This window comes from Leptonychotes weddellii, chromosome 15 (genome assembly GCF_054177405.1).
Source record: "Leptonychotes weddellii isolate Sample4059 chromosome 15, ASM5417740v2, whole genome shotgun sequence".
NCBI lineage: Eukaryota > Metazoa > Chordata > Mammalia > Carnivora > Phocidae > Leptonychotes > Leptonychotes weddellii.
The window spans coordinates 18546196-18566823 of NC_138383.1; the positions used below are offsets into that span (position 1 = coordinate 18546196).

The following is a 20628-nucleotide window of genomic DNA, read 5'->3' on the forward strand; positions in this document are numbered from 1 at the left end:
ATGCGGGACTCGATCCCGGGACTCCAGGATCATGACCTGAGCCGAAGGCAGACGCTTAACCAACTGAGCCACCCAGGCGCCCCTACTGCTATACCTTCTTACAGTAATAATTATTTTACGGTTTTTTGGGTGAGGATTAAGTGGGCAAATTAATGCCAAGCACCCAGCACGGTGCCTGGTACTTGTATAGATTCAATAAATGCTGGTTATGATTTTGTAGGCTGGTCCAGTGAGTCTCATTCCAACTAGTTGGTATCATCATCATAACCTCCTTCCATCTGATGCCACTGTCTTCTCTAAATAGTTAATCCAGACAAAAGAATTGGAATTTATGGTTGGTGCAACAAATTTCAGGGAACCGGGCTACATGGCATTTCCCATTCCCTGGCCCTCTGCCAACCCTTCTAGAAATAGATGAAAAAATAATACAAGTACTTACACCCCAATATCGTATTGAGAAGATTAATGAATAAAAAGTGGTTCTCTAACCCCACATATTAAACATGTGATATGTGAGCCCACAGGTATTGTAGGCAGGACTGAAAACCACTGGTCTTGCCTATTGCCAATTTTTTTTTTTTTTTGAGAGGGAGTGAGGACAAAGGGAGAGGGAGAGAGAGAATCCCAAGCAGCCTCCATGCCCAGTGTGGAGTCCAACTTGGGGCTCAATCTCACGACCCTGAGATCATGACCTGAGCCAAAATCAAGAGTCGGACGCTTAATCACCTGAACCATCCAGGTGCCCCTTGTCTGTTGCTCTCTTAAGAAATGCCCAAGGCTTCTCCTGGCTTAGCTCACCCCAGGGCTGCAGAGGGTCCCTTCTTAAGGGAGCTGATTTACACTGCTCCCCGTCTTTGAGATCTAGATGCTTCTCCTATACCTTAGTGGTTCTCAAGCCCGCCTGGAGAACTCATTTAACACAGATGGCTGGGCCCCACCCTCAGAGTTTCTGACTCAGTTGGTCTGGGGTGGGCGTGAGGAATTTGCATTTCTAGCACGTTCCTGAGTGATGCTGCTCTCTGAGGTCCCGAAATGAGCCCTGCATGGCAGAAAGTAAAAATAGAGCCTGCTGCAGCGGGTCCTCCCCTGTCCTTCAACAAACAATCCTCAGACTCTCGACGTCTGTATGTGGAGCAGTGATAATGAAGGGAGGATCCAGAGATGGTCAAGATAGAGCGTCTGCCTCACGGGGATGGTCCTGAGACTGATTTCCTTTTCTGAGAGAGGGGTCCTCACGTCTCTCTTTCTGACTATCATCCAGCTGACGAGATGCCCCTGATTCTTAGGCTTTCTGTCTGTGTCTTGAGTTTGTTCTCTCCTCCCTGACATCACTTCTTCCCCTGGGTAGGAGAATGATACAGGTGTAGAAGCCTCCGAGGTTCTGTTTCCTATCTCCCTGGATTTATACCACTGAACTATCCATGCAGCTTCTAGCACCCACAAACTTCCTCCTTGGGGGGCAGGCCTCTCCCCACAGGAAATGCTCTCATTAAAAGGAACAGCTGCTGCCCCACAGAACCACGGCCTTTCTCAGGCCCGAGCAGGCGGGGGTGCAGTGGGCAAGACCATTGGTGGCACAGGGCCAGGTGCTGTGGTCCTCTGGCAGCCCCGCCCCGGTAATGAGGCCCCGGACACCGAGCTGATCCTTTGAAGATGTGTTCTGAAGCTCTCCCCTGGTGGTCAATGGCAGGAGCCCAGTGTCCTGCTTTAGCCAAATGACTAGCTTCGCCTCTTTTATGGGGAAAGGAACTCCTTATTGGAAACCAATTATGAATTAATTAGCAGCTTCCTCTGGGGCTGAGCAGCAACATCAACACCACCCCATGATGACTTCCTAGAGCGAACCCCCTCATTCCAGGGGTATAAAAAGTCCCAAGCAGGTTGGGGTCTGCAGACACCGGCAATCCAGGTGACTGCTGCTGAGGAGAAGGACCTCCCCGACATGCCATCCAACTGTTCAGCTTCCACCAAGAGCTGCCCGAGGCCTTCCTCCGGCTGTTCCAGCAGCCTGAGCTGCCGGCCTGAGCTGTGCCTGGGTTATGTCTGCCAGCCTATGGCCTGCGTGCCTTCTGTCTGCATGCCCACCACCTACCGGCCCACCAGCTGCCTCTCCAAGACCTACCTCTCCGGCTCCTGCTGGCCCAGCAGCTGCCGGCCAACCAGTGGCATCTCCAGCTCTGTGGGCACCTGCAGCTGGTACTGTGAGGGCTCCTTCAATGGCAACGAGAAGGAGACCATGCAGGTCCTGAATGACCGCCTGGCCAGCTACCTGGGGAAGGTGCACCAGCTGGAGCGGGAGAACGCAGAGCTGGAGAGCAAGATCCAAGAGGCATGCCAGTCTCAAGTGGCCACCATGTGTCCCGACTACCAGTCTTATTTCAGGACCATTGAGGAGCTCCAGCAGAAGGTGAGGGCAAGTAGTGAACAGACTCACTGGGAAGGCAACCAGAAGAGCAGAAGAGCTAGCATTCCGGATTTGAATCTTGTTAATTCATTAAGCCACATTCAGGGGAAAGAGATGTCCCTAGAGCATAGGATTAGCTCCTAATTTGAGCGTTCAGCTAGAGCCCTTAACATGGAAGAAGTCTGGGATTTAGTCTCCATTCTACTGCTGCATGACTTTGGGAGGGCCCTGCCCTTCCCTAGACCTCAGTGTCCTCATCTGTAAACTGGGGATAATAAGAGTTCTCACCTGGTGGGGCTGTCACAGGATTCCACGAATCGAGGCAGGTGAAGTGTTTAACAACCTCTGGTACATGGTGAGTTTTCAGTAAATGTTAGTGGTTGTTAAGGCCCTGTCTGTCCCATGAATGACTTCAGACTTAATGGGATTCTTTCCTTCCACATTGTTCATTGCAACCAAATGGGGCAGTTGGATTTATGAAGACCTAGGTGCTTAACAAATAAATCCCATGTTCTCCAAGGACTAGCAGTTCACCAACTATTCCCCAGGGCTCTAGGGAAGAGGGGCTTCTGCAAGGATGACTCCCAGGCTGCTGAACCCTCTCAGCTACTGGCTTCTCATTTGGGTTCTTTCTCCTTTTTCTCGTCCTGAATTAACCCCCTCTTGTGCATTGGCCCCCAGGTTCTGTGCACCAAGGCAGAGAATGCCAGGATGGTCGTGCACATTGATAACGCCAAGCTTGCTGTGGATGACTTCAGGACCAAGTGAGTTTGGCCGGGGGCCTGCACATCTTTGGGGGCAGCTCTCCGTTAGTTTCAGAGAGGCCTGGAGAAGCCCCCGCATTTCCAGGGCTTCCCCGATTTCTGTGTTCAGCACCAGCACTCAGCTGCTGACCGTGCCCTTGCACAGGTATGAGACGGAGCTGTCCATGCGGCAGCTGGTGGAGGCCGACACGAATGGCCTGCGCCGGATCCTGGACGAGCTGACCCTGTGCAAGGCCGACCTGGAGGCCCAGGTGGAGTCCCTGAAGGAGGAGCTGCTGTGCCTCAAGAAGAACCATGAGCAGGTGAGCCCTAAAGTCAAGCTGACGTGGCCCTGGGAAGCTGAGTGGGAAGAATGTGAGGTTTTGGGGTTGAAATTCCCAGGGGTGCCATGTCATGTTTCTGGGACTTGCCCAATTTACTGAACCTTTCTGAGGCTCCTCGTCTGTAAAACAGAGCAGCACTATCACACAGGCTGCTGTGAGCTTTAAGGGAGTCCATGGGTGTGAAACACCTGTCACTTGGCCCGTGCTCAGAGAGGCGAGCAACCTCCTCTTCTGCATCATGGTCTTTTGTGACTGCCAGATGCTTGCGGTGACTGCACGTGTTTTTCTCATGCAAGCATTGAGAAAACATTCTGGGGGTGTAGTGGTACCTGAGGGCCTGAGGGGGTTGTGTTCCAGAACTCGCATGCAATGGCCTGTCCATCTCTGTCAGGCTCGGCTGTTGGGGTGACCCCCATCCTTCCAAGGGAGGGTCGAGTGCGGTGGTTTTCTTTTTTCGGTCCCCACCCTGTTCTTCCACTCTCCTGTTTGTATACTTGATATAAAAGTCACAGGTCTTTATTTTCTGATTTCCCCCCTCATCTCCTGCAGGTCCTCGGAGGGAGATTCCTCCACCCTGGGCACCCGTGTGCTGCAAAGCCCACCAGAGCTCTGGTGTCTCCCCGCCCACCCCCCTCTCTCAGTTGACTCTCAACCCCTTGACTTGGGATTTGAAAGAACAAGGGTCTCTGAATCCTGGCTGGGTTTCCTTAGGCTTAAATGTAAAGTAACAATCAGTTACCGCATACTCACTCAGTGCCCTAAGGTAGCTGACTCATCCTATTTAAATCAGAGAGCTGGGAACCGCACTGGGAGGACACTAATGAGGCATCATCACACACCCCGGGGCAGCCTCCGAGACAACTTTCTCTCCTTGGCAGCCAAGCCTAGGGAGGCGTCTGCTCCACTCGGGCCCTGAACCAAGTAAAGCCAGACTCCTGCTGCCCTCCGTCCCGGATGAACACGGGCTGGGAGGGTGGCTGGGAATGCAGGGGCACGGGTTTCCCTTTGTAGCCCAAGGAGATCAAACAAATCCCGACGTTGCTCTCGGCTTCTGCCAAAGTGACAGGAAGAGCCCTTATGGGAGTGTCCGGCCGGAGCTGGAAGACCACAGGGCACGCTGCAGAGTGGACTGCAATCCTCAAAGGGCCCCTCTGATATAGACATCTTAGCATCTTTTGTTCCATCATTTTATGTCTCCCTGGGGTGGGGACCATGTGACTTCATGCTTGTGCCTCTTCAGGAAGTCAGTGCCCTCCGATACCAGCTGGGGGACCGCCTTAACGTTGAGGTAGACGCTGCACCCCCCGTGGACCTGAACAGGATGCTGGAGGAGATGCGGTGTCAGTATGAGACTGTGGTGGAGACCAACCTCAGGGACGTGGAGGAATGGTTCAACACGCAGGTGGGCCTCTCGCAGGCAGGGCCGGCCTCCCTAGTGTCCCTGAGAAGGTACTCCTGCCCTTCTTCTGTCTCCCCCATTGCAGATGGAAGAGCTTAATCAGCAGGTGGCCACGAGCTCCGAGCAGCTTCAGAGCTACCAGTCAGACATCATTGATCTGAGACGAACTGTCAACACGCTGGAGATCGAGCTGCAGGCCCAGCACAGCCTGGTGGGTACTGGATCCCAGGTGGCATTGCACTTGGGTGCAGGCATCCAGGAGGGAGGAGGAGGCCCAGATTCAGCCACCATGGTGGCTTGCCCAGCTGATGTCTCCTAGAGGGAGTTTCTCCCCAGACCCAGCACAGAGATCAAAGGGGCATGTCTCACATCTGACATGGGGCAGGTGGACACTTGTTCTCTGCTTGGTCTGTCCTTCCAAACCTATGCTGCCTATTGGAGTGATAACACTTCCCATGCTCAGGTTCCTCTCTGGATGAGTGAAATCATAGTCTCTGGAGGTGGGGCCTGGGCGCCAGGATTTTCTAAAAGCTCCCATGTGACTTTAATGTGCAGCCAGGGCTGAAGACCATGGATCTAAATAATGCCATAGGGGATGAGCCTGGGGAACCTCAGATCCAACGTGTAAAGCTAGACTGAGGATGAAGAAGGAATAAGGGATTTAGGATCACATGGACCTGGGTTCAAATTCTAGACTTGTTACCGACCAGCTGCTTAAGTTTGAATAACTCACTCAGCCTTTTTGGGGTTAGTTTCCACAGTGACTTAGGTGGGGAGGGGTCATTCCCAACCCCAAAGAGAGAGGTGGCTCTTCTTGAGCTCTTCTTTCTGAACCAGGAAAATACATCTACTCCTCCACTATTTTGTCTTTCCCTTTGCCTTAGAGGGACTCTCTGGAATCCACCCTGGCGGAGACCGAGGCCCGTTATGGCTCCCAGCTGGCCCAGATACAGTGCCTGATCAGCAACGTGGAGGCCCAGCTGGCTGAGATCAGGTGTGACCTGGAGCGGCAGAACCAGGAGTACCAGGTGCTGCTGGACGTCAAGGCCCGGCTGGAGTCAGAGATCGCCACGTACCGGGGCCTGCTGGAGAGCGAGGACTGCAAGTGAGTGGGCCCCACTGGGGCTGTATAGATGTGGGCAAGGGTTGGAGGAGGCCATGGGAAGCAACTGGGCCTACCCATGAGTTAGAGCCCTCTCATGATTAAGAAGCAGTTGGAAAGCTGCTATGACCCAAAGAAAGTCAGGCAGGTGTTCATGCTGCCATCCCAAACCTGGCCCATTGGGGAGACCATTGTGTTCCTTTCTGTGTCAGCAAACTCCTTCCAAGGGCTTCCCAGGTGCAGGGCATCATGGGGGACGTGGGGCTAGATGGTGACAAGGCCTCTGCTCTCAGGTTGTTTCCATCTGTTTAGGGAGATAGGCAAGCAACTGGAGCTCATACTTGGGGGGAAAGGTTTTCTGCACTTGGAGGACACGGGTAGCTTTAGTGTGATCAAGCTGTGGTGGGAAGGAGGACAGGAAAGATTGGTGAGGCCCATCCCTGAAAACCATGAAGGCCATGCTGGGGAGGGAGGACCTTCTTTCTTTTTTTTTTTTTAAAGATTTTATTTATTTATTTAACAGAGACAGAGATAGCGAGAGCAGGAACACAAGCAGCGGGAGTGGGAGAGGGAGAGCAGGCTTCCCGCTGAGGAGGGAGCCCGATGTGGGGCTCGATCCCAGGACCCTGGGATCATGACCTGAGCCGAAGGCAGGTGCTTAACGACTGAGCCACCCAGGCGCCCAGGAGGACCTTATTTCATAGGCAATTGAAAAGTCTAATTTTTTTGGTGGGGGGAGGAAATGATAGAATTTGCTCAACTGCCTATCTCCCCAGTGAGATGGTAAACACCTAGAACTCAGAGACATTATAAATTCTTTTTATCTCCTGCACCTGGCACATAGTAAATGCTCAGTAATGTTTCTTGACTGAGTCCGTGAAAGCTCAAAGCTGCTCTTTAGGAAGATGGTACGGATGGCTGCAGGAAGGACAGAGTAGAGGGAAGAGGGTCCAGGCAAGGAACGTGTTCAGGAGGCCATGGCCGTGGTCTGGGTAAGCAGTGGGGAGGGTTGGAAGCTGGGCAGTGCAGATAGGCTCAGTAGGGCCTGGTGGTCACCTGGGCGCAGGACACCTCAGGACAGTGGACACCTGGTGGGCTGATTGCTGTTGCAGGCAGTTTCTTATTCAGCATTCAGCCTTGCTTTTCTGTCATTCGCTCTCACCCTCTGGGGCAAGAGTTGCAAAGTTAAATACTCTTCAAGGAGCAGGCTGTTAACGTGCATGAGTGACACGGCTCACTGTGGGGCTGTGGAGGACCAGAGAGCTATGCCTAGTCCAATGAGGGCACTGCCCCCACCCCCCAAGGCTGTTTCTACCGTGTGAGTTGCAGATCCAGTATGGTTGGGTCTTTTGATTGTTCAAGAGAAGCTGGGGATCTGGATGTCTTTTAAATATTAAATTCTTCTGATTTTTAAGTATCTTCAACAAATTAAAAAAAATACAGTGCCGTCCATATGAAACATATTTCAGGCTGGATGTGGTCCCTGGGCACCTGTCCAGTTTCTGGGCTATTTGGCTCCCATCTACTGTCCAGGGTGTTGTTTCTGGTTTTGAGCCCACACCTGTCGGTCTCTGAGATCATCCTTTCTCCTTTTGCCATGTATTCCTTCTGTATGAATTACTTAGTTCCTCTTAGTCAACAACACTCTATGACACGTCTGCTCCTGGCCGGGTTTGCAGGGTGCGCATTCATATGTGGCTGCTGACCTCACTGTTCAATGGGGAAACGGACCGTGACAGAATAACCACCAATCACTCTGGGAGGAGTCACAGGGTACCCCTGGGGGACTTGATACAGCGAGATCAGGGAGGGCCTCAAGGAGGATGTGACAGTTGAGTTGAAGTTCGAAGCTGTTCTTCATCATGGCCCATGTGGAGTCACTGAAGGTTTTAGGCAGGGAGGGGCATGCTTCTATTTGTGTTTGTAGAGGATGGCTCTGCCCTTGAAGTTGATAGTGGTTAGGAGGGGCAAGAGAGGGGCTGGGGAGACCAGTGAGGGGGCCACTGGGGTCATACAGGCAAAGGTGATGGAGGTGGGACTAGGGAGGCTGAGTGGAGAAGGTGAGCAGTGGGTGAGTTTGAGAGGCATCTGGGGGGCGGAACCACGGCACGTGTTGCTGAGTTGGACTTTTTTCTAATCCTGCCCCATGTGCCTTTCTTCCACAGGTTGCCCTGTAACCCATGCTCCACTCCCTCCTGTCCCCCTTGTGCACCTTCCCCCAGCATGCCCGGCACCATCTGTGTGCCCCGCACCGTCTGCGTGCCTTGTGTGCCCTGCCCTCCGGGCCGCTACTGAAGTCCCTCAGCATCGATGGATCCTGGAGAGACCCGAGCTGGGTGCCTGGAGCCTCCTCAGGCAGAGTCTGACCACGGTCAGGGGCCAGCAAGGAAGCACTCCAGCAGCTGCCCTGGGAGGTGGGCTGCGTGCAACATGCTCTGATCTGCAGGGGGTGCCCTAGCCCCCACTTCTTAGAAGCTGCTTCTCACTTCCACCTGCCCATTACTCTCTTTGCTGATGTTTCTGGTTGTCTCTTCTGCCTCAAGAACATATTCTTTTAACTGGAAAATAAAGCCCCATCCAGTGGCCCTGCAAGCATATCTTTCTCTGTTTGTCGCTTTGTTGCTGTATCCACCAGCCAGTTCTACTCAGTTGGGCTCAAGAGGAATGTGCCCAAATTCTATATTTATTTTTATGCCCCGTCTGTTTCCACAGAGGCTTGGGAGGCACTCGCTAGAAAGTCCTGCATGCCATAAACTAGTTAAAGCCAGGCAATTGGTTCAGAGCCAAGTAATAAAAGAATAAAGAGAAGAGGGAGATAATTATGCCAGAAACCTAGGCCAAACTACTGTAATTGAGAATAATACTGTTATAATCCCACCCCTCCACCTCATTACAACTGGTACAATGGGATCATTCATTCATTCATTCATTCAAATAACCTTCACTAATGGCCTCCTACGTGCAGATTTGGCATTAGGGGCTGGCTAAGCCCTGGGTAGTCCTCCAGACATTCTGTTAATGCCCCATTTACACCTTGCGACAATCTGTGAGAAAGATACCATTATTTTCTCTTTGTAAATGAGGAAGCTGAGACCCAGAGAGGTTAAGAAACTTGCCCAAGGTCACACAACTAGTAAGAAATAGACCCAGGACTCAGTATAGGCTGTTAGGCCCCAGGGAGATTCAAGCAATTCATAATTCTGAGTCCTCATATTTGCAAACTACAGCTGGGTGCAGGGGCTACAAAAAAATGCAAGGGATCCCCGCTGTCCAGATGCCGAGGATTGGAGAGGGGGCTGAGGGAAGTGTGTGTAAGACCCCACTCTTCCTCAATAAGGGCCAGATGATGATGATGATGATGATGATGATAATAATAATAACCATGACTACCACTTACTGAGCACTTACGATGCACCTGGTACTGTGCTGAGCATATTATATAAACCAGCCTAGAGCACCTTGCACAACCACCGTGTAAGGGAGACATCGTGTCCATTTTAGAAAAGAGACACCAAGGAGTGGAGGATGGGTTAGCCAGTTGCCCAAAGTTACATGCAAGGACAAAGATTTGAACCCAGGTCCGTTTGCTTCCACTGAAGCATTTATTCAAACCACTCTGCTAGACGGCCACATTCCTACCTAGAAAGAGCACACACTAGCAAAGACTGGGAGAAAGTACTGCGTGGGGAGAGCAGGAAGGGCCTCACGCAGCTGGTGGCATTTGAGATGGGCCTGAATGTCTACAGAGCAAATGAGAGGTAGACGTGCATGGGGCCTGCATGGAAGCAGAGGTCCTGCTCAAGAGGCCTTGAGTGTCTAGAGCAGCAGGAATCCCTGTGGAAGCCTGGCTGGAATAAAGCTCATGTGGTAGGAAGGTATCAGACCATGGTGGGTGGTCGGGTACCCCACAAAGAGCTTGGACTCCCTCCTGAAGGCAGCAGGAGGGCTGCTGCGGGTTTTGAGCCCCAGGATGGCATGGCCGGAGTGATATTTTAGAATGTTTCACCAAGGAGTGTCAAAAGGATGGCTGAGGGGCAGGGGGAAAGCTGATAGGAGTGTGTGGAAGAAGCTAAGGAGACCTCAACTCAGGTTGTGACAGTGGGAAGGTCAATGTGAGAGGCTCAGTAAAGGACCCGACTTGGCAAGGCTGGCCATGGCAGATGAAGAGGAGAGTGCCAAAAATGGGAATCTCGCACACCTTTCTGAATCTCAACTTCCAAACACACTGTTCTTCCTTAATGAGCTGAGGTGATGTTTCTATTAAAGATCTGCCCTCTGGACTTGCCAAGAAATGATGAGAGACGGATTGGCTCCTGCAGCTGCCTGGGGCTCTCGGGACATGATGCTGCACGCAGGCCTGGCAGGCAGGGTCGTGAGCCTGACAGGAGACACAAACACACTGCTTAGCCAGCTGTGGTTCCTGGGTGTGGAGGTGAGGGTAAAATTTCAGTGAGCTGGGATGCCAAGGGAGAAGAGCTTCTGGCCAACTGGATATTCTCATAACTGAGTACCAACCAGCGGTCCTTCTTGATTTCAAGCTCTGCGTAAATTTGCCTAGAATGTGCTTAGCTTGATAAACACAATAGACTGAACAGAACCAGATCTTGGGTTCTAAAATCCTAGGACTGTTCTGTCCAATATGGTAGCCACAAACTATAGGTGGCTATTGAATTTTTAATTAAATAAAATGGAAAATTCAGTTCCTCAATTGTACAACCCACATTTCAAGTGCTCAATTACCTACATGAGGCTAAGGGTACCATACTATAGAGTGCAGATGTAGAATATTTCCATTATTCCAGAAAGTTCTATTTGCCAGCACTGTCCTAAACTGTCAGAATCATAAGGAGCCTTCCAGATGATTTGGCCCAGCCTCTTCCATTTACAGATGGGGACTCTAAGGCCCAGAGAGCTGGAAAGATGTGCTCATAGACATACAACCAACAGGTGGGAATCGAAGTCTAGGGGGTCTCTCTGAGCCCTTTATGTTTTTTCCAAGCACCAAGGTTTATTTTTATTTCAGGCAAATAAATATTTTTCCTTTCTCCTCCTTCCATGTCCTTAAGAACAGAGGCATTTTCTCTGAGATGCTGGAACTCCATCCTGGGACTATATTTCCCCTTTAAAAAAATAACTGGAAACCACCAAACTCAGAATCTCCTTATCCTTGGAGCATGTGGCTCAGTAAGAGCACAGACCCCAGGCTGTGGCCAGAGCTGTAGCAATCAGACAGGGGTTGCAGGTCAGGAGTCCAGGACCCTGGGTCTTTTGGGGACTTCTACAGGCTCCTTTTCCCTCAGAGCATACTGTCCAATCCAACCGGGTCCCTCTTTCCACCCTTGTGTGTCATCTGACTTGCCAAGACCTGTCTGACCACCGAAATGCCTGTTAAATCTTTTTATATGATACCAAGCTCGGAGTGCTGCCCCCTCTGCTGGACATGGATGGCCACCATCTTCTGTGTTCGGATGGTGCTTCCAAGCGAGAGAGGTTTCGAGTTATCCTCCTGCCTAGCCCATCTCTCTTTTCTGTTGGATGAAAAAGCCATGGGTGTAGACTTTGGGAAATATTTATGCCCACCAGCACCAGGACCTCCTGGAAAGTGGACCCAGTGCTACACATATGCGGGTTCTCAGAGGAACTCTGCCCTCATATCAAAGTATTTGGATTTAATTAACTCCAGTTTATAGGAAAACTTAGGCAGGACCACAGTAAAGTAATAAAACCGTTGGCGTATTTGATGTTTGAGAGGAACTCCCACAGGTAGCAGGATCTTCCCTGAGTGGGGACTGGAAAAGTAAGGACGTGTGTTTCAAAGATGTGACTTCCCCTGAGGCCATTAAGGAGACTGGTGCACAGCGTTAGGCCTGCCTCTCACTGCCCTAGAGCAAGGCCCCCTTCACGGGGTCGGAGTGAGGGCCAACCAGGGCAGAACTGGCTTCAGGGAAGCTTCCAGAAAAGTAAGGCCCAGTGGTCAGACACATTGACTGGGAGAATAACCAAGATAGTTTGTGGACTGAATGACACTGAATGGGACCTTCCCTATGATATTGGAAAAACTTCTGCAATATGATCAGGAAAGGAGATGCTGGGTGAAAACTGGGAAGATCATGAATAACAACAAAACAATTCTTTGTGTGTTTCGTAGATTTCAGCACAAGCACGCAATGATCTCAATTTGGCTAAATAGAACTTTCCTAAGATAGTCTGGAATTTAATCTTCTTGAGCAATTGGTCAAGATAAATTCGTTTCCAAAAAGTCCTCTCTCTAAGCCCTAATTAAGTAACCAAATACACCAACGAGCGTCTTGCCACAAGGGAAACCACAGCAGCGACTTTGGCTTCACAAAACCTGCGCTGGGATCCCAATCCCACCGCCACTAGCAGTGTGATTGTGGCGGGTCTCCTAACCTCCGTGCATCGCAGTCTCCTTCTGCCCGTGGAAAGGCGGGTAGTTCTACCTCCTCCACAGAGTCAGTGGGACAGAATGCATCTCAGCCGTCCACCATGATGTCTGGCATACCCTAAGGGCTCAATTAATGTTGGTTAAAGAAAATCTGCGTTGGCAACAAGTGCCGCCGTCTATGGAAGCTGAGTCATTTTTCAGCGCCGTTTCACACACAAATTTCAGAAAGAACAGGAGTAGAAGCACCAGCAACAACACCACCCCAGCCACCACTGTCTAGGCCCCTTTGCTTTGCTCTGAGGTTCAAGAGCATCTGGATGGACTTCCGGTCTCCGTCTAAATACTTCCGTGCAGTGGAGGGTCCAGTGTCCAAGGTCCAGTGTCCACTTCTGGAGTCCACCCACGTGAGGCCCTTCCCCTGCCCCAGCCCTCTGGCTCCAGGGCAGGCCAACATGCTCCCCACATGCTCTGAGGGATCCAATTTTTAGGCCTCATTCATTGTGCTGCGTAGAGCAGGGTTGGCAAGCGACAGCTCACAGGTCACATCCAGCTGTTGCCTGTTTTGGTCATTAAAGTTTTACTGGAACACGACCCCACCCCTTTGCTTCCATACCATCTAAGTCTGCCCTGTGGCACGATGTGGAGTTGAGCAGTTGTAGTGCAAACAGCCTGCATGGCCTGCAAAGCCTGAAATATTCACCATTTGGCCTTTTAATAGGAAATGTTTGGTGTAGAGGAAAGAGAACGTGCCAGAGTCAGGAGTCCTGGGCCACAGTCTGGACTCTGTGGCTGATGTGCTCTGCACCCCTGAGGAGCTCACAGCCCCTCTTGTCTCTGGCTGAAGCAGGAAGGGGTTGAAGTCACTCTAATTTTTCTTTAGTTCCAACACCTTTGCACCCCTGTGTTCTACTGCTTGGTCTTTCTGGGGCTCGGGCGCTGCATGTCTGGGTGGCAGAATGTCTTCAATCCACACACCACTCCCTCAGGCAACACACAAGGGCGTCCTGTGACCTGTACCCCACAAGCCCCATGTAGCACCTCCTCCTTGAGCCCACCCCTTGTGCCCATCAGAGGCTGCCAGGGTAGCAGCAGATCCTGTACACGGGGCAGTGGGGATCCTCCCATTGCTGCAGATGAGAGGGACGCAGGAAGTCAGAGACTCACCTGTGGCTGACGCCCACTTACGAATGGCTCATCTCTGAGGTGGGGCACCCCTGTGGCTCTGCAGCTTCTCATGACGTCCACATGTGTTTTGACTTCCAAGTTTTCTTAGTGGGGCCATTTTCCTTCTGTAGCACTTGGGGAGCTGCATCTCATTTCTGGATCCTGGCCAATAAATTAAATGAATAAATTAATAAGTGAAGTTGTCCATTGAGTGTGTCTACTGTTGTCAGGTTATTTCACTGAGTTACAGTGGTCATGGGTGTGGTTATTTTAAACAATGGCTGTGACCCATTGATGGTCTGTGAAGTCATTTTAGTGGATTTTGATCAGCCTGAGAGAGCGAGAGAGAGAACAGAATAGAAAATAATATGTATGTGTGTGTTGGGTTGCAAAATGTGCAGTGTAATTCTTACTTGGGTTGTGATCAAGAGTTCAAGCCCATGGTCTATTCTAGAGCTTGCATTTTCAGTGGGGAACAGAGGACCAGAAGAACTGGCTGACTTGCTTTGGGCCACCCAGCTAGTAAGGGGCAGCGCTGGGAGCAGGGACTGTCTAGAAACACCCCCTCCTTAAATGAGAACAAATCCCTAATCCTGCTTTGTCAGCCCTAGAAGGAGGCTCTCCAGCTGTGGAGAAGGGGCCAAATAATTTGGTCCTGCCTTCCGGGTCACCTGCCCTTAGGGCCTGTCACTAAGTACCACAGCCAGGACTTGGGAGCCTTCTCTCACTCTGATACTGGTCAATAGGGAATAAAGGACCCCAGGTTCCCTGTCACTGGGTGGTCGAAAGGGGATTCAGCTCCATGTTGATGACAGCAAAAAGGATCTATGGGTCATGAGTTTAGATGACCTGGCTCACAGCCTACTTGTGGGACATACAGACCTGACCTAATCTCATGGTTTTGTGAAGAAAGTGCTCTTGTCTGAGACCCTCTCCTTCTAGCTCGGGTTTCCTTCTGTGTTCTTGACACCATGTCCAGCTCCTTCCCAGATGCTAGGCCAAGGAGGAGCTGAGCCCTTGAAGTGCTTCTTTCCTTTCTGTGAATGCCCCTCCTCTGCAGGTGATGGACATGTCGGACAGGTACCCACATAGCACAGGGCTGTGGCTTTACCTTCACAGACTTCAATCACACACCAGACTCAGCATTTTAATCCTGGAATTCACTGGAAAGGTACGCGAAGAGCACAAGAGAGAGGATTCCTCACAGAGCCCCAGTGGCTGGGGGCTCTTTCTCCCAGACCTCTGATGGCTGTGGGGGAAAACCTGCTGAACAAACTCCTTACTCATTCTGCCACGAAGTATATGGATAGTTCTCCTAAGTGGGATAAATAAACACTAGACAAAGACAAACGAGTTAGGAGAGAACTTGGCTTTTCAGAATGTTTTGGATCTCAGAATTGCAGATAAGGTCTTATGGCCGTGTCCTGCTTTATTAGATGTAGTTTTGTTAGCAACTGGACTCTGCTTTCTGGGGTGTATGAATCTTCCTGAGTAACTCCCAGGGCAGATTTTATTTTATTTTATTTTATTTTATTTATTTATTTGAGAGAGAGAGAGAGCACATGAGAGGGGGGAGGGTCAGAGGGAGAAGCAGACTCCCTGCCGAGCAGGGAGCCCGATGCGGGACTCGATCCCGGGACTCCAGGACCATGACATGAGCCGAAGGCAGTCGCTTAACCAACTGAGCCACCCAGGCGCCCCAGGGCAGATTTTATAACCTTCACTTTCCACAGGAGAAAAATGAAATCTCTGTGGCTTAAAAACCTTAGTCGAGCCAGAACCACACAAGTGTGACTCCAAAGTGCTGGTTTTCACAATACCACAATAGTTTTCCCGTTCTCTCTTTCCTTGTTCTTCTAAGTCACTGCTTCTTAGCCTTGACTGCACACTGGAACCACTTGGGGAGCTTTAAAAAATACTGATGTCTGAAGAAGAACAAAGCAGGAGGCATTACATTCCCTGATTTCAAGCTATATTATAACACTGTAGACATAAAAACAGCATGGTACTGGCATAAACATAGACACATAGACCAATGTAACAGAATCAAGAGCCCAGAACTAAGCCCATGTTTATACATCCAATTAACATTTGACAAGGGAGCCAAGAATACTCAGTGGAGACAAGATAGTCTCTTCAATAGATGGTCTGGGAAAACATGGCCATTCACCCCTATCTTACACCACTCACCAAAATTAACCCAAAATGTATTAAAGACTTAAGTGTAAGACCCGGCCCATAAAACTCCTAGAAGAAAACATGGGAAAAAATAGGTCTTGGTCATGATCTCTTGGATATGACACATAAAGCACAAGTAACAAAATAAAAAACAAGTGGGACTACATCAAAAAGCTAGCATATATTCATGTATTTATAAGACATTCTGACTTTTATTTTTCTGAAAACACTAGGCTTTTTAAAGGGGGTGATGGTGATGGCTGGAGACCCTGAAAGAGAAGGGAAATGACATTTTTTAAGTGCTTACTCTGTGCTAGGCATTATGTTAAGAGTTCTATCTACCTGGTATCCTTTACTCTTACCAGTAGCCCTGGGTATAACTATCATTTTAAGTGTTCATAAGAGGAAACAGGTGCATTTAAAGGTTATGTAACTTCATTGAGGTCAGGCAGCTCAGAAATTGAGGTTTGGGTATTTTCTATTCCCATTGCTGTGAAAATTATAAAAAATATGTATATTGGTCTCTTGCCCCCACTTCCTGGCACAGAACTCCTAAAACTCTTGTAATTTCCTAAGTGATAAGAATACTAGGAGCATCTTTTTTTCTAATATTTGGTTTTTGACCCTGATTCCTGGCACAGAGCTCCTAAATCCCTTGGGATTTCATGGGTGATAAGAATGTTTTTTGTTCTAATGAAGCCACTCTGGGTGGGGTTCTGGATGGGGGCTGGTCACCACAAAGACTAAGCTATGATTAGAATCTTGGCATTTTCCACCTCAGTGATCGATCATGCCTACATGATAATGCCTCCATAAAAATCCCCAAAGTACAGGATTCACAGAGCTTTTGGGATGGTGAACATGTGGAGGTGGGGGGAGTATGGCTTGTTCAGAGAGGGTCTGAAATTTCTGCACCCCTTCCCACATATCTTGCCCTATATGTCTCTTTAGGCTATTCACCTGTGTCCTTTATAATAAACTGATAACCATACATGTTTCCCTGAGTTCTGTGAGCCATTCTAGTAAATTATCAAACCCAAGGAAGGGGTCATGGGAACCCTGATTTATAGCCGGTCATTCAGAAGTACAGGTGACAACCTGGGACTTGTGATTGGTGTCTGAGGTAGGGGCAGTCTTGTGGGACTGAGTCCTTACCTTGTGAGATCTGATGCTAAATCTATGTAGATCACATCAGAATTAAATTGAATTATAGGACAACCAGCTGGTGTCACGGAGAATTGCTTGGTTACAGAATAGACAGTTATGAAGGAGAAGTAGATTCTGCACTTGGGCCTTCAATAGGGTAATGGGAAAAAAGACGGTGACATATCTGCAGACCTCAGAGTGAGTGTGGCCCCACCTCCATACACCACTGTGGTGCCTTGTCACAAATGTCTCCCCCACTTTAAGTCAGGGACTCTGTCTTTTATAGCTGCATTCCCAATGGTAGGAGGAAACAACATCGATAAGTGAATAAACTTTGTGGATTATAGGACTGCATCTAAGAAATCTGATGGTAAATCCTACCTAATTTGAATAAAAGTGTGCCTTTTCCATTTGTCAAAGCCTCAAGAGTTGCATACGTAGAATAATAAATTGATTATTTATTACTTATATTATTATTTATTACTCTTCTCTCAAAAGAGTCTTCATGATTTTCTTGACCTACAATTTTCTCTGGCACCATTTCCTAACACTGAAGAGACATGACAGTATGAGGCTTCACACACAGGAGCTGTCTTCAATCTTTGCATCCACTGCGTTCTATGATGGGTAATGCTCCTATTCAGGGCATGAACCCTTGGATGCTCCATGCATCTTCCTGCAGCAGGAGCCATGCCATAGAAAGGTAGGCTTGGGCTAGGTACAATTTCTGGGTGCTAGTCTTCAAGTCCATACCTTTCCCTCCCACTGGTTGAGATGCATCCATCTGTAACAACACCGTGTTTGAAAATAGCATCTCAAGACCACAGCTTGGGCTTTCCATCTGCAGTAGGCTTCCTGCCTCTAGAGACTGGTATTTCTAAAGTCAGAATCAGTGAGAGAACTTTGTGCACACAGGTGAGTGAAGTAGGGTTAAAGCTCCTGTCTCTCACACTCTGTCTTCACCACTTCTTGTCACTGAATCTGGCTCATATTTGGTCATCAAGGGCCATAGGGACTCTTTTCAAAGGGTCAGGAAGAAAGGCGGTCTTAGATATGAGGGCAGGGATCCTCACCCCACACTGACCTTCTTTGAGAAAAATGCAAATCAGTGGAACCAAACAACTTTACAAAGAGACATGCAACATCAGTGTCATTATGCAAAACAGCATACTCAGTAGAAGCCCATGCCAGGACCGTGAGGAAGCTTCAGTAGAGAAGAGCGTCACCCGGACATAGAAAGCTGCAGCATTGACATTATGGAGTAACAAGTGTTGTGTATTTTGAGATGGAAGAAATCATGAGTTTTAACTAATGGAATGAATCCTGCCAGAGAATAAGGCCGAAAGATAGATTCTATTTAGTGAGTAAAAAAAAAATGACTTTATAAGCTAGTTCTCTGGTTTATAGAGAAGCTTTGTTGCTATGTGATGAGGCAGAGGAGAGCAACAAAGGGATGTTTGAAGATATAAGCTATGCAGATTGCACCCAGAGGCCTCTGAAGGATGAGTTTGCCTTACCCGGTGATGTCTTCCAATTATGGTGTCTATAAAGAGCTATTCATTGATGAGCTCTGAGTAACCCTTAGGACAGAGCTGACCACTAGTTACCTTTCCTGGGAAACCCAATCTGGACAAAAGTCTCAAATTCTGTATTTCTTCCTGATAGAACTCCAGTAGCTTATGTTTCACAGATACATATCTGGTCCTTATAGAGATATCTGTTCAGCTTTTGCTCATTGCTCAGAGGACTGGAAAATATTCATTTTCACAAAGATATAGTTATAACCACTTTGGGGGGTGGTTCTTACTCCACATTAGGCGTTCTCAGTCCTAGGGGACAATCTATTTCCTGCCCTAAATTTTATTTATTTATTTATTTAAAGATTTTATTTATTTATTTGACAGAGAGACACAGCGAGAGAGGGAACACAAGCAGGGGGAGTGGGAGAGGGAGAAGCAGGCTCCCCGCAGAGCAGGGAGCCCGATGCGGGACTCGATCCCAGGACTCCGGGACCATGACCTGAGCCGAAGGCAGTCGCTTAACCAACTGAGCCACCCAGGCGCCCATCCTGCCCTAAATTTTGAGAGAAAACTTTTGGGACCTTAACAGTCAGCTGTCTTGGTCCCCCAGTACCAAGAGCTTGTGGGGTGTGGGATGTAGTATAATAATTTGGAAATGGAACTTTCTTCTGGGCATCTTTCTGCATGGTCCTTGGAGAAACCCTGCCCTATTTCTTTGGTACCCCAACATTTGTATTTTCTGAGATACAAAGAGTAATATAAAATGTCAGATTCTTATTTTATCTCTTAATTTTAACTTCTTACCAGTTTATAGACCTTATAATCTTTCTTAGTTCTGGCAATGACACAGTTGTTCTCCTATTGGGGGTGGGTGGGATGAGGGATGTGGGGGTGGTCAAGGTGAAGAGAACAAGAATGGGCCCTAGAGTCAAAAGAAACTGATAGTAAGAACAGGCTTTGCCACTTCATAATGGGGTAGATCTTAGAAAAATTTCACATCTCTGGTCCTGAATGCCTTATTTATTTCTTTTGTAAAGTTAAGGTAAGAATATCCACTTTACAGAATGGTAGGAAGGATTAAACAATATTTTTGATCAATCTCCTAACACATATGGTAAGTGCTGAATGAAGAACTTTAGAATCAAGGAAGTAAGGCAGGAAAAACTCCCCCATACTGACTTTGATAACTCAGTGTCCATTGAGTTTCAGGGCCAAGTTCTTATTTGGGATTAAAAAAATATTATTGTTCATTTTTATTTGTTTCTGGCTTATTGAACTCACCTTTCCTGGTTCAGATCAGGCAAGGTTCAGGGTCATCCTCATACTGATGAGCTTCTTAGACAACCTATTTAAAACATCCATGGCTACCCAAGTTTGAGTTGCTTCCTGATGGACAGGAACTATGCCAGGCTTAAATAACTGTATGGCAGGTGTGTGGCATAGGGCCTGGCACATAGAATGTGCCAGGAGATGCATGTTGAATGAATGGACTTAATTAAAGTTTTATTGCCCCTCAAACTGAGTTTGAGAGACACACAACTGAAGAAAGAAGAAATGTGAAATTTTTGGTAATCAAAACCCATAACATCTACCAGCAAAGAAGCAGTCTCTTTCCTAATTAGGAAAGGCTGGGTTAATCTTAGCCCGGGTGAGCACCACTGTGGTCGTAGGGATTTCTCTCTCTTGCCACTCCAGTGACCAACAGGAATAGTCATACCTTCATTGTGGGCACATCAACAGGGAGGCCAACTCTAGTCAGGGAATAAACCTCTGATGGCCAAAAGGATTTTGTTCTTTGAAAAACAATAAAAAGCTTCTGACTTTCCATCAACAGACAACCTGATATCAAAGAGCCAGGAGGTACCTCAAATTCATCAACATTCTTTTAATGAGGTGGGGAACTCTTAATGGTAAACTCAACAGCTGAGTAACAGGATGACAGTACAACAATAGGGAGAGAATCAAGGCACTGAGGTCAAGGCATGGAGCCAACACCCACCTGGGATGGGGTATAAAAGGCTCAGAGGGAGGGAGGTTGTCAGACTCAGTGGCTTGGTCTTCCCAGCTGATCTGAACCTTCTGTGCAACCTCAGCCTAACACCATGACTTCCTGCTACATCAGCTCATCCCAGTGTCCAGGCAGCACCAGGATGCCTGCAGCAACAAATGTCTGTGGCTCCTCCACTGACATTGTGGGCCAGCCTGGGGCAGAGGCCAGGGCT

The 20628-nt window shown here is 48.8% G+C and overlaps 2 protein-coding genes across 2 annotated transcripts in view; one reads left to right on the forward strand and one right to left on the reverse strand.

Moving 5' to 3' along the window:
- LOC102742731 (keratin, type I cytoskeletal 19) overlaps positions 1 to 20628 on the reverse strand; it is a 187875-nt gene that overhangs the window by 142227 nt on the left and 25020 nt on the right. The gene's annotated exons all lie outside the window — the stretch shown is intronic.
- Positions 1943 to 8499, forward strand: KRT32 (keratin 32). Its single transcript, XM_006746886.2, has 7 exons — positions 1943 to 2407; positions 3086 to 3168; positions 3314 to 3470; positions 4732 to 4893; positions 4976 to 5101; positions 5775 to 5995; positions 8158 to 8499. The coding sequence occupies exons 1-7, from the start codon at positions 1943 to 1945 to the stop codon at positions 8285 to 8287; spliced, it is 1344 nt and encodes a 447-aa protein (XP_006746949.2). The 3' UTR covers positions 8288 to 8499.

Excerpts from the sequence above, each read along its gene's own strand:
- KRT32 (XM_006746886.2), top strand. The coding sequence starts at position 1,943 with ATGCCATCCAACTGTTCAGCTTCCACCAAGAGCTGCCCGAGGCCTTCC. Across the intron at positions 3,169-3,313 it reads GTGGATGACTTCAGGACCAA|GTATGAGACGGAGCTGTCCA; the intron begins GTGAGTTTGGCC and ends GCCCTTGCACAG. Across the intron at positions 3,471-4,731 it reads TCAAGAAGAACCATGAGCAG|GAAGTCAGTGCCCTCCGATA; the intron begins GTGAGCCCTAAA and ends GTGCCTCTTCAG.